The sequence below is a fragment of the Octopus sinensis genome, linkage group LG5, assembly GCF_006345805.1.
Source record: "Octopus sinensis linkage group LG5, ASM634580v1, whole genome shotgun sequence".
NCBI classification, from domain to species: Eukaryota; Metazoa; Mollusca; class Cephalopoda; order Octopoda; family Octopodidae; genus Octopus; species Octopus sinensis.
This window is the reverse complement of record NC_043001.1, coordinates 49,948,204-49,964,982: the sequence shown is the minus strand read 5'-3', so window position 1 is coordinate 49,964,982 and position 16,779 is coordinate 49,948,204. Positions and strand designations below refer to the sequence as shown.

The following is a 16,779-nucleotide window of genomic DNA, read 5'->3' as shown; positions in this document are numbered from 1 at the left end:
GTGGCCGCTTGAATGATCATATAAACATGAAACTGAAGTAACAGCATGTGGCTTCAACCAAGATGTATGTATGTATGTATGTATACACACATGTACACGTGCCCAATCCCAATATAAAAACACTAAGCAATTTACTGAGGAGGTAAATAATTAGCTAATGAGACAACTTAGTACTGGCCTTCATCACTGACCTTATCTAATATGATATGTGCTTCTAATTAGCAATTCAACACTAAAATCTTTTTACCACTACACTATTAACAATTCACATTAAGCTTTAGTTATAAGTTACACTTCCTGTGCCAAAAACAACAGAGAATATCAATTATGATGGACATAGACATTAAAAATTATCTGGCATCATCATCATAATCACATATATATATTTTTAAAGGTAGGAAGCTGGCAGAATCAGCAACACACGAGACAAAAATCTTTAGTGGCATTTGGTCCACTTTATGTTCTGAGTTCAAATTCTGTCATGGTTGACTTTGCCTTTCATCATTTCGGGATTGATAAAATAAGAACTAGTCAAGAATTAGGATCAATGTAATTGGCTAGCCCCCTCTCTTAAAGTTTCAGGCCCTGTGCCTGTAGTAGGAAGCGTTATTATTATTGAGTTAGAGAGCTGCACACACTATCAAAGTGACACTGGGCTACTAATATAAGAAGCCCAAATATACAAATATACCTGTCATAATTATCTGTTTGATAAGGGTACACCAATCACATGCATCATAACCATATGTGTGCAAGTAAACACTAGAAGAAAATGGAGTTAGTGACATTTAAAGAAAAAAATAATTAGGGTTAGGGTTAGTTAGAATTTTCTTCAGGTTGAGTAGCCCATCTCTCTCAAAAGGTCCCTGTCTAAGAGTTAAGGTTGATGAAACACCCATGTTTCCAGGGGTGAACTATTCAATCCCAGAAGAATCCCTCTCAAGACATGGCTGTGATACTCCTCTCAACTACACCTGCTCATGATCAGAGATACACAAATCTCTGGTATTGAGCAGAATATTTGCTGTAATCCATCTTTTATACCAAAACAAAATATGTTAACACTTCCAATCAAGATCAGAAGCCTTAGAATCCACTGCCTAGTATTGCATCAGGGCATTTATTTGAATGCACAAGTAGAGTATTAGGGCCTGATATGGCTAGTTTAAATGCCAAAGGGTTAAACCTTTATTGGAGATACAAAGCTCATGAATTAGTGACATAACCGCAGACTTAGAGAATAAGGCTTCACTCACCTGAAAAAAATTTTGGAATTACAAGATAAAGTACTATCAACTATCAGTGTATTGAATATGTACAGTTTACCAGTCTAAGCAGCAGACCCACCCACTGTAAGATTAACAAGTGTTTCACTAGTTTGCAGTGCTGAGATGAACTTTTCTTTTGGGTGCATCTTCAAATATGTAGATGGATCCTGCTATGTTGATTTATCCTCTGTGAAGATGGAATCTTCAAAGTAGTACACCTTTTATTACAATGGCTTGGCAGGCTCACTTCAAGTTGACAAACAAGTTGTTTCTTCTGTAACCATTCCCCCGCTCTTAATTTTTAATAATTAGCTTCATTACCTTGTAATTAATTTGTAATTCTTAAATAATTACCGAATGGATAGCTCTATAAACATTACTTACTGATTGATGGATTTAATACTCTTGATATTGATGTAAAATGTTGATGATGATGGTGGTGGTTGTGGCAGTGGGTAGGTCATGAATATTTATGATGTCATCTGGTGTTTGATGTGCGTCAAGTAAATCAGTTACCAGATGGCAATGTTGTGTGCTTTTATATAGTATTTAGCTGTGATTATTTCAAGTCTTTGCTTGTGGTAACAGTGAGTGAGAATGTAAATAGTTGACTACCCTACACAGTGATTGAACCCAGAAGTACATTTAATGTTGCAATTGCTTTTTTTTTATCTTGAGGTTTTTTTTTTATTTTGAAATTTCACCAATAAAAAAACAATGCTTAAGCTTCACTGAATCTGCCATTTAGGATATTTTACATTTAATGTTGCAATTGCTTTTTTTTAATCTTGAGGTTTTTTTTTTATTTTGAAATTTCACCAATAAAAAAACAATGCTTAAGCTTCACTGAATCTGCCATTTAGGATATTTAACACAAGTCTTTCATTTTTTTCCGTAAAGCCCAACATACTGAGCTGATTTCATCACTGTTTCATGTCTTTGTCTCCTTCTTTAGCTATTTTCCATGAAGAACGTTACAGCACTTTCTGCTCATTACATGTAGGTGTCAGCACAGTTACCTCTTCTTCATATACCATTGACACCTTTAGTACCTAGCAAATCTCGCATCTCACCTGAACTCCATTTTTTCCATAGAGGTTATCATGATACAGCTAAAAGGTTATATTCACCAACTTTTTCTCCAGCCTCTACAGACCTTCCACAGCCACTGCTATCCTACTTCTACATCATATCACACATAAACATACTTGACTACTATCCCTTCACAAAAAGAGTTAAAAAAAAAAAACCTTTCTAAACTTTTTCTGTCCCTTTGATTCTCTAGTTGTCATTACAATTACCCAAACCCAGACCTGAATATATCAGATGAAGGAATCAAAACTATCAACTAAGTCTACAGATCCACTAGGGATGATGTTATATTTGTAAACTCGGTTGTACATGTTTGAGAATTAAAAACATTCTCTGTTGATTTTACAATAAAAAGACAAACTTTGTAAAAAAACAAAATTTCTTATACTTGTTTTATTTCATTTCAGATTACAGTGAAGAGCAGAACATTTCTGCGAATCTGGGGCTGTTTGTTTTCCCTTGGGTTACATGTGAATAATGCTGTTTTTACTTTTGCTTTTGCCCTTCGTAGAATCTAAAGGTAAGCTATTTCCATTTCTATTACATACTTCTATAAGTACCTGCTACTTTCCCCTAAAATTCTTGGCTGTGTACCTTCTCTTTCCTTATTTTTTCTTACTTTCAACTTCTATATTTCTCTACAGTTAACTACCTACTCTTATTTCCTCACTAATTACTAAGCTCACACACTTCAAACTGTCAGTAATCATGCAAACCCCAGAAGTCCCTGACTTTCTAAGGTTTAAAACTCTATGAATACTGCCCCTTCTCCGTAAGCTAACAAGAGATTAAATGGCTGATGTAGATAAGATATTGAGACAGTGGATTATGGACCCTGAAGTCTTGCAACAATTGAGTCAGACTCTTAAATATTTTGCGACTATATTTTTTATGGAATACACTTCCATTTAATTTCAAAATAATTAACAAATTTGAGTGGTTCATTAAAAATGACTTCATTATTAACTCTTTAGCATTTAAACAGGCAATATATATTTTCTGCAGAGTCATAGATATTATCAAAAAGCTCTTGCATAAAATTGAAACCTCTTTTACTTCATTTGTATTTTTGAAATAATCTACAGTGTATGTGTGTAGGCATGTGTGTTGACTCCCTGCCACTAAGACTCCTATCTGGATTCCACATGGTGATGTATGGTAACTGAGCTTTTCACAGATCCAACCTGATTTGGCAAGCAATCACAAAGCTATAGTATTTCCCAAATATAGTATTCAGGCCTGCCCTAATGGGTACATCCTTGTATTTATCAACTACTGCTTGGTTGCCTTGTTTGTAAATCCTGTGAAGAAAAGTTTTGGGGAATATATTCTGAAAGAATGTAGAAACCAGCTTTTTGACCCTTTAGTGTTCAGATTAATCTGTCAAATGTGATGCTAATTTGTTCACGTTATTTTGAATTATTCAGGTTCAAGAAGGGTGTCCACAATATTTGCTTGTAACTTAGTTAATATTTTACATACAGATTTGAAATTTTGTCAGTGGGTTCAAGATAAGACACATTAATTTGAATTAATTAAAATACAAGTATAATTGGTACAAGATTTTATTCTGTCTCTGTTTCATTCAAACATTTTCATTGAAAATAAAGTACAAAACTCTTACTAGTCAATATACCATTGGCTATGTACTCTTATACAATTTAATGGATACATTTACGTAACAGAATGCATCTAATAAAAACAAAAACAACTCATTAACAGGTGAGGCAAAAGTGAATTCAGGTGTGTAGCATACTGAAAATTAATGTATTTGTCACTTTCACTTATTATTTATAATAAAATGAAAGAAATATATGACAGTATTACTATCAAACAACAAAATATAGTTATGTCATATTTCTATCATGAAACCTTTACACTAGGGTAAAACGAACACATATATGAGGTCTCAACCTGATATCCTTTTGCAGTGAACACAGTCTGCAAACTTATTTCCCTTCATTCATTTTTTCCACCTAATGGAGGTTAATATTTTCTCTGACACCCACTTCAGTTAATTTTGCTTTCCTCCCAGTTCTGCACTTTCTGGAAGAAAAGCCCTCACATAACTGAGATGTGATGTCAACCTGAAATTTCAAATGGTTGTCGTCCTTTGGTGGCAGAGGTACTTTGTGGCTTTTTACATAAACAATATATCAAGTAACTATAGTTAGACATAATGCTGGAGGTATATGGATCACCATACTTCATATCAGGATTCCAGTAGTTCCACAGTTGAGGAAACTGCTTGATGCCAAACATGATGTTTATTGTAAAAAAAGCTTGCATTTCCGCAGTATCAGTTGGCTGCCATAGTAGATCAGGTCTCCCATGAATAGGAATTATGCATTGAGCATATTTCTTTCCTCCATGACATTTTCAAAAATCCTTTTCGGTAAAAATAACTAGTCCAGTGGTTGAGCATTGAGAGGTAGACTGTATTGTGGACTAGTCTTTTCTGTGAAATCAGGAATTGTGGTTGATGTAGTAATCTTCAACCATGTTGCCATAATGTTTGCAATATCATTTTCATCATTTTCATTATCAAAATCTTTCTTGTCCGACAAAGATTCATAAACATCAATATGACTCGTCCAAAGACAAATCACTGGTTTTGTTTATATTTTGTACATCATCAAGAGTAAAACCTTCAAAGTCAGAATCGCTACTTGCTAATGCCATATCGTTAAAAACTAAGATATACAACTTCTCTTCAAATGTTGAAAAAAACCAAGAAGCCTCAAAAATTTCATAGTATTTTTATTTGAATAAAGGCAGGAAAGGCTTTCTCACATTATCTCAAAGCTACGAAAATTCAATAATGGGATTTGTTTACTTTTTTAGTGATTTCGTAGAGGAATCAGATACGGCCGGATTTGGCCAGTTCAAACAAAGGGGGATAATTTTTGGCTGGTCTAAACACTAAAGGTCATTTCTTACTAACTAGATCTCGAGCAACTTTCTGCAGCTAGGAAGAGGTATTAGTTAGTTGTCTTAGGTCTTCTTGCCATTGAATCCATCTTTTTTTTTTTTACAATAAAGATAGTAATGTTGGGAAATGCATTGCCTCTACAAAACTTCAATGCACAAATATTGTTCTTGCAATGTACATTTTAGATCTCTATAAGTTTGCCAGAGATGGACAGTCTGGTAACAGGAGAAGGTCTGAATATGCTGGTAGCTGCTCTTAAGAGACTATGGAGTGACCAAAGCAAACCTGTCTAAGAATTGCACAGTTTACCCCAACTAGGGAAAGGCCTAGAAAATCTGGCCTAAAAATCATCCATTCATCTCAGTTCCTACACAGGAAACTGCACCTGTTGAGGCATTCCACAAAGTAATTAGAAAAATGTGTGTACATGTCATTATCATCATTGTTTAATCTCTGCCTTCCATGCTATCTTTCAAAGCAATTGCTTACCACACCCCTTTGTCTTATTCATATCTCTTTTTCTTTCTCTCTCTCTCCCCACTCTCTCTGGTGATAAATTTGTCATGATTATAATAAGTCAGTGTATTGGTAGAATTGATTATGTTGAACAAATGCCATGTAGCATTTATTTTAGATCTTTGCACTCTGAGTTCAAATCCCACTGAAGTCAGCCTTGCCTTTCATCCTTCCAGGGTCAATGAAATTAAGACTCAGTTGAGTATTGATGTTGATTTAATTCACCAACCTTCCCTCCCTTCAAATCAGTGGTTTTGTATCAATGCTAGAAATACTCTTACAATTAAACCAACCCAGTCAAATAATAGGTTGCCTTAATTGACTGTAATCCCTGCATCACAAATTGTGCTAGAAAAAAATTTATGTTAGAAATCCTAATTTTAATTATTGACCTCATTGAAGTTCTGTGTTCAAATTTTGGCCTTTCATCTTTTCAGGGTCAATAAAATTAAGTATCAATCACATAGTAGGGACAATATAATCGACTATTTTTTACTACCACATTTCAGGCCATGTAACTTTTGTAGAAAGGATTATTATTATTATGGTGGCAAGCTGGCAGAATTGTTAGCACACTGGGTAAAATATTCAGTGGTATTTTGACTGCTGCTATGTTCTGAGCTTAAATTCTGCCAAGGTCAACTTTACTTTTCATCCTTTCGGAGGTCGATAAAATAAGTACCAGTTAAACGCTGGGGTCAATGTAATCAACTCATCCCCTCCCACCAAATTTCTGCCCTTGTGGCAAAATTTGAAACCAACCTGTAGACAGGGACCCGGTCACTGGAAGTTAAGTGCATCCTTTCTGGCACACAAAGATTACAGGGACCAGACTAGTGAACTAGTTAAGAAGCAGTTGACAGGAGCAATTGTCAACAACTGGTGGTGGGCTTCCCTGAAGAGGGCAATTAGAGCAAAATTAATAGCATTTAGCAAAGTTAGCAATAGAAAGGAATAGATTAGAGGGTGAACTAATTAGCAAATTCAAAGGTTAAAAAGGGCATTGTGACCGATGTGTTAGCGGCAAGAATGACCCTTGACCATTTCTTCAAAATAAAGCATGAAGATTGTATTGTCAAAGCTAAGGCCCATGTGCTCAAACAGGAAGGAACTAAAGCTGGGTCCGAATGAGGGAGACATGACATAAAATGGGATGGGCGTGTGCTATGCAGCTTCAAGCAGATGTGTGCGGCTTTTCAGCAGCACTTCACACAGCTGTTTGGAGAGGACAATTGGTCAATGATGGTACTGGACTTCAGACTTTAAGGCGGCGAGCTGGCAGAAACGTTAACATACCGGGTGAAATGCGTAGCCGTATTTCATCTGCCGTTACGTTCTGAGTTCAAATTCCACCACGGTCGACTTTTCCTTTCATCCTTTCGGGGTCGATAAATTAAGTACCAGTTACGCATTGGGGTCGATGTAATCAACTTAATCCGTTTGTCTGTCCTTGTTTGTCCCCTCTGTGTTTAGCCCCTAGTGGGTAGTAAAGAAATAGGTACCTAGATGGCTTACTGCAGCTCATGGCAGCTGACGCAAGGTTATGTGAAAAGTCAATAGCAGCTACTGAAATTTGGGAGGCGATGAGTGATTGCACAATTTGCAGATCACCTGGTTTAGTTGGTCTGTCCTATGAATCCTATTTATTCATGCCAGATTTGTTTGGCGACCTCTTGGCAGATGTCTACTACAACTGGCAACAGAATGGGAGAATTCCTAGTGCTGTTAGCAGAGGTGTGGTGACACTGCTGAGAAAGGATGCCGACAATGTACTAGAGAATTTTTGGCCCATAACTCTGCTAATCACAGAGTTTAAGATTTTGGCTAAGGTGTTAGTGAAAAGGCTGATGGAGCTGTTTGGCATTGTACGCTCAGTCTGTCAGAGCTGCCCGCTGTTGCCTCTTTTGTACATATTGGTACTCAAACCACTGCTTCAGAAGTTGGAACAGATAAGGGGCATCCCTTTTGAACTGGGACAAGGAAGGGCAGTATCAACATATATGGACGATGTCACCATCATGGTGTTGGATGCCTCTGAAGTGGAGATGGTTGGCACCATCTTAAAGGAATACAAGTTGGTTGCAGGGGCTAAAATCAATGCTGAAAAATGAGTGGGTTTGTGGTTGGGCTTCTGGAAAGGTAGGACGATACCAATGGATGGTGACCAGTTAAACTACTCGAGGAACTGGGATGAGGTAGCCAACAGAGTGGCCAGTCTTACCCAAAAATGGGCTGAGAGGAAGCTGTCCCTGAAAGGTCAAGCAGTGGTGGCAAATGCTTACGTAATCATTTACCACCTGGTTATCGTGACTTGTCCTGGTTACTGCTTAACCAGGTTGGAGTGTCTCTTACTTAAATTCTTGTGGAAGGGACGCATTCAGGCAAGCAGTCAGTCTGTTGTCAGCATCCTCTGAGTGACGGATTAGGTATGCTGTGGCTCCTAATGCACAGGCACACTCTTAGGTTATATCACCTGCAATGATTTCTGGATGGTGAACGTGTGTGGGTTTCGTTTGTGAAACTCGTCTTTCTGCAGCTCATCTCCTTGATGGAGCTGCAGTCCTGGGTGAAGAAGAAAACCAAGACTGGGTGCCTGGTGCCTAGAATATTGTCAGGCGCCCACAACCCTCTACCTGTCAAGCAATAGGTTTGGTCGATGTTCTGCTTTAGAAATTTATAGAGAATTAGTGGCGGGAAAGTGCGACAGTGTTCTTGGAGAGACTCTGGGTGCTGACAAGAACAAACTGGCTTGTCTGTTCCAGAGGACTTACCTGTTCGGAGCTATCATGAATAATTTCCAGATGCCCTTGGCCTGGCAGTGCTAGGTGGGGGTGCTACCCATTTGAGATAAACTCTACAGGCATAGATGTGCTGTCAGACGGGCTTTTCACAGGTGTGCACAGTGACGAAACCATTCTGTATGCCCTTGTTCAATGTCCAGACATTGCTGACTTGTGGGGTTATGTTGAACAGCTGTTGTCAGGTATGGGACAGATCTGTCTGTTGGCAAAGTCTGTGATGATTGCACTGCTGCCCTCTTTCAATCAAGCAGACAAGGCAGTTTTCCTTTTCTTGGTGACTGTGACAAGGCTGAAAGGCATGAGGACGGATACGCTCCTCTTTGGTAGAGCTCTCATTGACTTCTTCAAGTTTCACTTGAAAAGGAAATTGAGAGTGGAGAGGGAAACACTGTCCTCGAGTGAGTTTATTGAAAGCTGAGTGAAAGTTGCTAAAATGGCAAGAGTGGATAGTACCTCTCTGTGAGTTGGAGAGAAGGAATTGGAAAGAGCACTTACTCCTGGGGTTTCAGGGAAATCTCGGACAGTGGGGTTCCTTAATTATCCCTAGGGGCCTTCTTGTATCAGGAGGGCCACATCTCTATGATCTTCCCCCACCACTTTTTTTTTAAAACCCTTTGTACGCTATGCATATATCCCTTTTTCAGTGTATACCATTTATACTTTCTTTCATTTTTTTTTTATCATTTCATAATATGTAAACACCCACACTTTATATCTGTCTTTGTATTGTCCCCCTCATTTTTCGTACTTGTGGCAAATAAATGAAATCATCATCATTATTATTTTGGCTGCAAATTAGCAGAATTGTTAGCATGCTGGACAAAATGCTAAGCAGCATTTATTTCAGCTTCACATTCTGCCATGGTCAGCTTTGCCTTACATCCTTTGGAGGTTGATAAAATATGTACCAGTTCAACACTGGAGATGATGTAATCGACCCCCTTCCCCATTTCAGTCTATAATAGAAAACATAATGATCATTATTCAGGCATTTTACTAGCAGACTCATTAGAACAGTGGGGAAAATGCTACATTCTTTATATTCTGTGTTCGAAGTACCATTCAGTTACCATGGTGCTGAAATAAAGTTCCACTAAAAGTACAAGAGACGATGTAATTGACTGATCCTCTTCTGCTGGCCTTGTGCCAAATCAAAAACCATAGCTATTATTATCATCATCATCATGCTTCTTTCTGGAAGCAAATAAACAAGAATTTTTCTGAATTCTTTCCTTCTTCCTCTCTTTTTTTTTTCTGTTACAATAATCTATATAATACTCAAAAGTGCTGATGCCTTTTGCAAATTAGAATGGAATCAGTACTTGATTTTCTTGTGTGTGTACTTGACATTGTATCTGGTAGTTTTGTTTTGTTTTGTTTTGTTTTCTCTTGTTTCTGTTTGATATCTACTTAAACATGGCGTCTGCTCTCTTACGTCTTCCCAATCCTTCATATTTACTGCTGTTGTATACATCTATCTACATGGCTGCTCTTTACCCCCACTGAAACAAATCAATATAACTAGCTAAACCATAATTTTCCACCACATCTTTTTCTCGCCATCCTTTTCTTTTTCTCTCTCTCCTTCTCCCCATTCTTTGCAGCTCCACCTCCTCCCCTCTCTCTCTACTCCTCTCCCTTTAAATATACACCATTTTCTATGCCTCTAATACATTCTGCTTCCAAAGTGCTGCCTATCTACCTACGTAACACCTACCCACCATGCTACCTACCTTTTTTAAATTTTTTTTTTCCTGTCTTCTTCAACTGTCTGTTCTATTAGCTGTAATCCATCCAACCAACCAACCATTTACTCTTGCACCTATCTGGAAAGATAGAATGGATGGATCAATCAACCAACTAGTCAATCAATCAATACACTTTCACACACACTCACACATATATAGATGAATGTGTGTGTACAGAGAGAGAGAGAGAGAGAGTCATATAGACTCAAGATATTCAAATACAATATTAAAGAGAGATGTTGTGAGAAGGAGGAGGAGGTTGAAGGAAGCTTTGTTGGGTAGTTGTAACACTATTACTATTGACTCAGAGTGTATGTTTCGGTGAAGAATTAGTCTAGCTAGTAGTGGCTCAGGATTCTGCAGTGGATTAATAAACACTGGCCCCATATTACCCCCCATACATCATTTGATCTACTGTGCAATGATTCTCTACTTCATCTCTTATTTACACTTTCCTGTCTGTTTATTAAAGGTTGTTTTGAGGACTTTTTTTTTGTTTGTTTGTTTAAATCTTTATTTACACTGGTTTTTGTTTTAATTGAAAACTGCTAAAATGTCATTGCAGTTAACATGTAAATTCTGTATTCTAGTATGTTTGTAGGAGACAAAAACGATTCTATTCTATGCTTATGTATCCTTCCTTCCTTATCATAATGTGCATGTGATTGGCTGGGTAAGTGTTGGGAAAGGGTGATTAGCAGTGTATTCATTGTAGGTTCTTTCAATACACAAACATATAGACACATGCACACTCATTTAATGAATACACATACTTTCTCATATATATATATATATATATATACATACACATACGTACTAATACATGTACACAGTGAATTTAATATTTCTACTTGTTATTTTCAAATCAAATATAAATTCTATTTTCCTAATTTTACACCATCCACACCGCCACACTTCAGGGGAAAATAATGAAAGATGAAAGCTACAAAAGCTTTATAAATGTTTCTGTTATATATACTTCTGCATGGCTGCAATGAAAACACAGACTTCATAATTGGTGAATTTGTTCTTCACATTTTTGCCCTATTAATCTAAGCTGAAATTAATGTTTTAGTTCTTCTTTAGAGTTGTCTGTTACTTGGAATTTTTACATCATGAGTGTATGTGATATATATTTTACATGGTATAAATTACTCCATATTGGTTGATGGCAAATATAGAAATAGCATTTTATATATATATATATATATATATATATATATATATATATACACAGGGTGAATAAACTGTTGTCTAAATTACACAATAATGAAAATAACACTGACATCTCATTTGAACAGATATATTTACCAAAATTACATAAAAAAATATCTTGAAATACTAAAGAGTAAATTTGTTCAATAAAATCACCATTCGCATCAACCACAGCCTCTAGATGACTTTGGAATTTCCTGCAACTCTTCTGGATGGTCTCTTTGGTGAATGCTGCCATAATCCTTGCCTTCAGTTCATCTTTAGTGTTATAAGGAGTTTTGTTGGTCTCTCACTCAACTGTGCCCCGCACATAATAATCAAGGGGGTTGCAGTGTGGGGAGTTAGGTGGCCAGATTTAAGGGGTGATGTGGTCGCAGAAATTGTCTGACAGCTATGACTGGGTTCTCCTGCTTCTGTGGCATAGTGCAGAGTCCTGTTGTCAGACACAGGGTCTTCCAGCAGCAACTCTACTTCCTCAAGGCACTTGATGTAGGCCTCCATGTTGATTGTGAGGCCATGTGGGAAGATGAATAGAGACATAATATCGCCATTACAAGTGATTGCTCGAAACACCACGATGTTGACTGGATGTTAGAGTTTTATCACTCTCAGTACATGTTCTCAGATTGACACCCAAACACTCTGAAATACTCATATTGGAGCTTCCGGTATGAATACTAAGTACTACAGCATGTCATTTCCAAATTTCTGGTAGAGTGAATTGCATTATGGTGCTGTTTTTCTCACAGATGGTGCCCAACTGAAACTACTATATTGTGCAGATAACAGAATCAGACAATGCACATGTGCAAAATAAAAAATATAAAATGGCAACAATTTACACATCACGCCCTATATATATGTGTATACATGTGTGTGAGTGTATATATATATATATATATATATGGGCTCCCCAGACCCCAGTTGAACCGTCCAACCCATGCTAGCATGGAAAGCGGACGTTAAATGATGATGATGATGATGATGATATATATATCACGTGATCGACTAGGCTATCAGATGTTGCTACATATCGCTGGTCACAATGCGCTTTGCATTGTTTTAGCCTTCAAATGATGCCAACAGAAGAAAGAGTGAGAGAAAGTTGTGGCGAAAGAGTACTGCAGGGATCGCCACCACTCCTTGCCAGATCCTCGTGGAGCTATGGGTGTTTTCGTTCAATAAACATTCACAACGCCCCGTCTGGGAATCAAAACCATGATCCTACAACCGCAAGTCCGCTGCCCTAACCACTGGCTCATTGCGCCTCCACACACACACACACACACATATATATATTTAGCTGAAGGAATAGAGTGACTCAAGGACTGAGAGTTTTGTGCAGCTAATGCATGAAACTGTGTGTATGGGTGTGTGTGTATATATATATATATATATATATATATATATATACTAGCAGTATCGCCCGGCGTTGCTCGGGTTTGTAAGGGAAATAACTATAAAGCATTTTTAGAGAATTATAGCCAAAAAATAGCCAAAAAAATGCATTAAAAATGGAAAAAAATTATGGTAAATTTTTTTAAACATCGTTGACTCATCGTAGACATTTTTAGAGAGTTACTTCCCTTATATAATAGCGAAAAAATGCATTAAAATGGAAAAAATGATGGTAAATTTTTTTTTAAATCGTAGACTCATCGTAGACGCGCGCTAATACCCAAAAGGGCTCGATATGAATCACGACTATAAGATACCCGGTTTTGGTTAAACTGCACCGCAAAATGTGGGAGTAGTTAGGAATCTAAATCGTAGGAGACAGACACACAACCTTACTTTTATATATAAAGATATATATAGTTAATCCAAACATGAAAACACAAAGAGAAAACACAACAATGCGAGGACATGGAACAAATATAGTATTATTGGATGCTCAGGGAAGAAGGAAGGTTTAACGTTTCGAACCGAGCTCTTCGTCAGAAACATAGGAGAACGAAAGATCCAGAGAAGGGAAGACAGAGGAAAAAAATCTCCAACGGTACACATGCGATTATATATATAATTGGCTGTCAAGTGGTGTTGGGGGACAAACACTTACACACAAATAAATGTGTGTGTACACACCAACTCACAAACACAGCATGTTTCAGCTTCCACTTCTCAAGTTCATTCACAAAGTGTTGATTCGCCTGGGCCAGTAATAGAAGTCACTTGCCTGAGGTACTAAACAGTGAGACTGAACCCAGAACCATGTGGTTAGGAAGCAAACTTCTTACCACACAGCTACATACACATGCATGCACTCTCTCTTTTTCACTCACTCATTCGCTTGGTGGGTGTGTGTGCATATTTGTTTCATGTTTGCAAGCTAACTGTCGTGACTATTATTAGGAGAACTAAAGTATTACCCATCATGTGATGGATAACTTTGGTAGTACAACTTCAGCTACCATGAGTAATATCAGGAAATATGGCATACATACAATGTAGTTCAACTTTCATCATATTTCTTGATACTTAAATAAAATTGATGCAATGAATACTACTTTTCAAAAGAAAAAAATGTTTATTACTTTAGAATTAAATAAAACAATATTCAAAAAATGTAAGAAAAATTACTCTCCAAACTGATTTTTAAAAATTTTGGAAGTTCATACACCCACATGTTCTCTCACTTTCTCTCTCTCTCTCTCTTCCATGTATACACACACTTTCCACCTCTTGTCTATGATTCTTCCTATCTTACTCTGTGTGTTTGTGTGCATGTGTTTCTTTGTAGTGCTGAGAATTTGTTTACTCATTGCCTGCCACCAAACCTAATATCTGCACTCATTTTGCATTTCTTGTGTTGACTCTTTCTGTATCTCTACTTTCTCCCCACTCTTTCTACATCATGTGAAGCATGGCTAGCAGTCAATCAACCAACCAACGAGCCAACATTGATATTGGCCAATATTCTAACAGAGATTAAGGCAGTGAGCTGGCGGAATTGCTATCATCCAGGCAAAATGCTTAGTTGCATTTCTCTTGACTTTGTTCTGAGTTCAAATTCCACTGAGGTCGACTTCACCTTTTGTTTTTTTAGGTTTGATAAAATGAGTTCTAGTTGAGTACTGGGGTCTATCTAATCGAATTACTTCCTCCTCCCAAATTGCTGGTCTTGTGCCAAAATTTGAAACCAATATTATAACAGAGATTATAATTGTTAGGGTTAAGCTTACTGTTTGTAGTGTAATATATACACTTCTTTGTCATCACCACAACTATTATTATCATATATCTGTTTTCTATGTTGGCATGAGTTGAATGACTATATACAGAAGCCCATATACACTCTTCTAAATTCATTGAAAACATATGCACATGTATGAAAGAAATCTATGCTCCTCCTCCAAAATTTGGTCCTGCGCTTTATGATTACAATATTTTATATTTATTTTATTTTCAACTTAAAGATTCACAAAGCATAATCGCATTGACAAAGTATGGCTCTTCTGATGCTACATTCACATGCACATAAAAACATTTCTGGTTAATTTCCCAACTAAGTCTACTTCTTTTGTACATCATTTTACAGTCTGTACAGCATTTCAAGCTTATAAATTTTGTCGAGCTACCCTTCCTTCTCTTACACACACACACACATGCACATATCTGAAGCCTCCCTTCCCACTTGCTACATTTTTCTACTTATTCATGTTTACATGTGTTTCGCTTTTTTTTTTGTCTTGGGGTGTTATTTTCAATTCTAAATAATAACTCCATTGTCACATCCACACACACACACACACACGCATGTATAATACACCCACTTGCATCATTTCCCATCGGGTTCATCATATTTCTGCTTGGTTCTTGCCAGCCTGTCTGTTTTATATTGTAAGTGTTCACTTCATTATAACTAACTTTCCATAAATCTAACACACCCATATAGAAAGAAATAATTTCGCAATTGCATTCACACACATATGTGTTGTGTGTGTGTATGTATGTACATATATACATATATAGGTGCAGGAGTGGCTGTGTAGTAAGTAGCTTGCTTACCAACCACATGGTTCCGGGTTCAATTGCACTGTGTGGCAGCTTGGGCAAGTGTCTTCTACTATAGCCTCAAGCCGAGCAAAGCCTTGTGAGTGGATTTGGTAGATAGAAACTGAAAGAAACCTATCGTATATATATATATATATATGTATGTATATGTATCAAATGAAATAAATGAAAAACAGGACGCAAAGGATTTTGCGGTACATATGTTTCGGGTTTATAGAACAACTTATTGTTACATCAATGCATAGTTGATATAATAGATATAATAGGTAGATCAAAAACCTTCTTCAGCCGCGTACAATTGCTACACCAAAGACTTGTATGTATGTATATGTTTGTGTGTCTGTGTTTGTCCCCCCCAACATCACTTGACAACTGATGCTGGTGTGTTTACATCCCCGTAACTTAGCGGTTCGGCAAGAGAGACCAATAGAATAAGTACTAGGCTTACCAAGAATAAGTCCTGGGTCAACTTGCTCAACTAAAGGCAGTGCTCCAGCATGGCTGCAGTCAAATGACTGAAACAAATAAAAGAATATATATTTATATATACATATTGGGTCATTCTATAAATAATGCAGTTTTTTTTCAATTGCATGAACTCAAAGTCGGATGGGGACAGGATAGACTATCTGCATCAACTTGCTATAAAAGCAGATAGTAATTTTACCGTATCCTTATTCTTAGTGCAAGTTTTGAAGAGTGCAGTTCAATTTTAAGTTAGTTTTTCAAAGCTATAATAGAAGTGACAAAGAAGTATTTTTGGTATATTTTGCTTTATGAGTTCGATAAAGGCAACAACGCAATGGAAAGTGTGAGGAATATTAATGAAGTATTTTGGGATCAGAGAATAAGCGTAAGCCAGTGTCAATGGACTAGGAGAGCTGTTTGAAAAAGTGCCACTCCCAAACAGTGGAAGGAATCTTGGGTAGAGGGAGACCCAGGAAGACATGGGATGAGGTGGTGAAGCATGACCTTCGAATGTTGGGTCCCACAGAGGCAATGACAAAAGACTGAGACCTCTGGAGGTATGCTGTGACTGAGACAGCAAATAAAGTGAGTTCACAGCTGTAAGTACACACCAGCATCGCATAACCAGCCCACCCAAAAGTACCTTGGATTGTAGGGTGACATGCCATGCTTGAGGAGACCTATTGTGTCAAGTACATCAACATCAAAATCAAATCAAATCAAAT

At 37.2% G+C, this 16,779-nt stretch overlaps 1 protein-coding gene across 2 annotated transcripts in view; it reads left to right on the top strand.

Annotated features, from left to right (window-relative positions):
* LOC115211994 (tyrosine-protein phosphatase 99A) overlaps positions 1–16,779 on the top strand; it is a 303,146-nt gene that overhangs the window by 119,986 nt on the left and 166,381 nt on the right. For both annotated transcript variants that reach the window (XM_029780777.2, XM_029780776.2), the window contains exon 2: positions 2,768–2,880. In XM_029780777.2, the coding sequence (XP_029636637.1) occupies positions 2,838–2,880 (43 nt within the window). In that variant the 5' untranslated portion in view covers positions 2,768–2,837. The remainder of the gene's footprint in view (positions 1–2,767; positions 2,881–16,779) is intronic.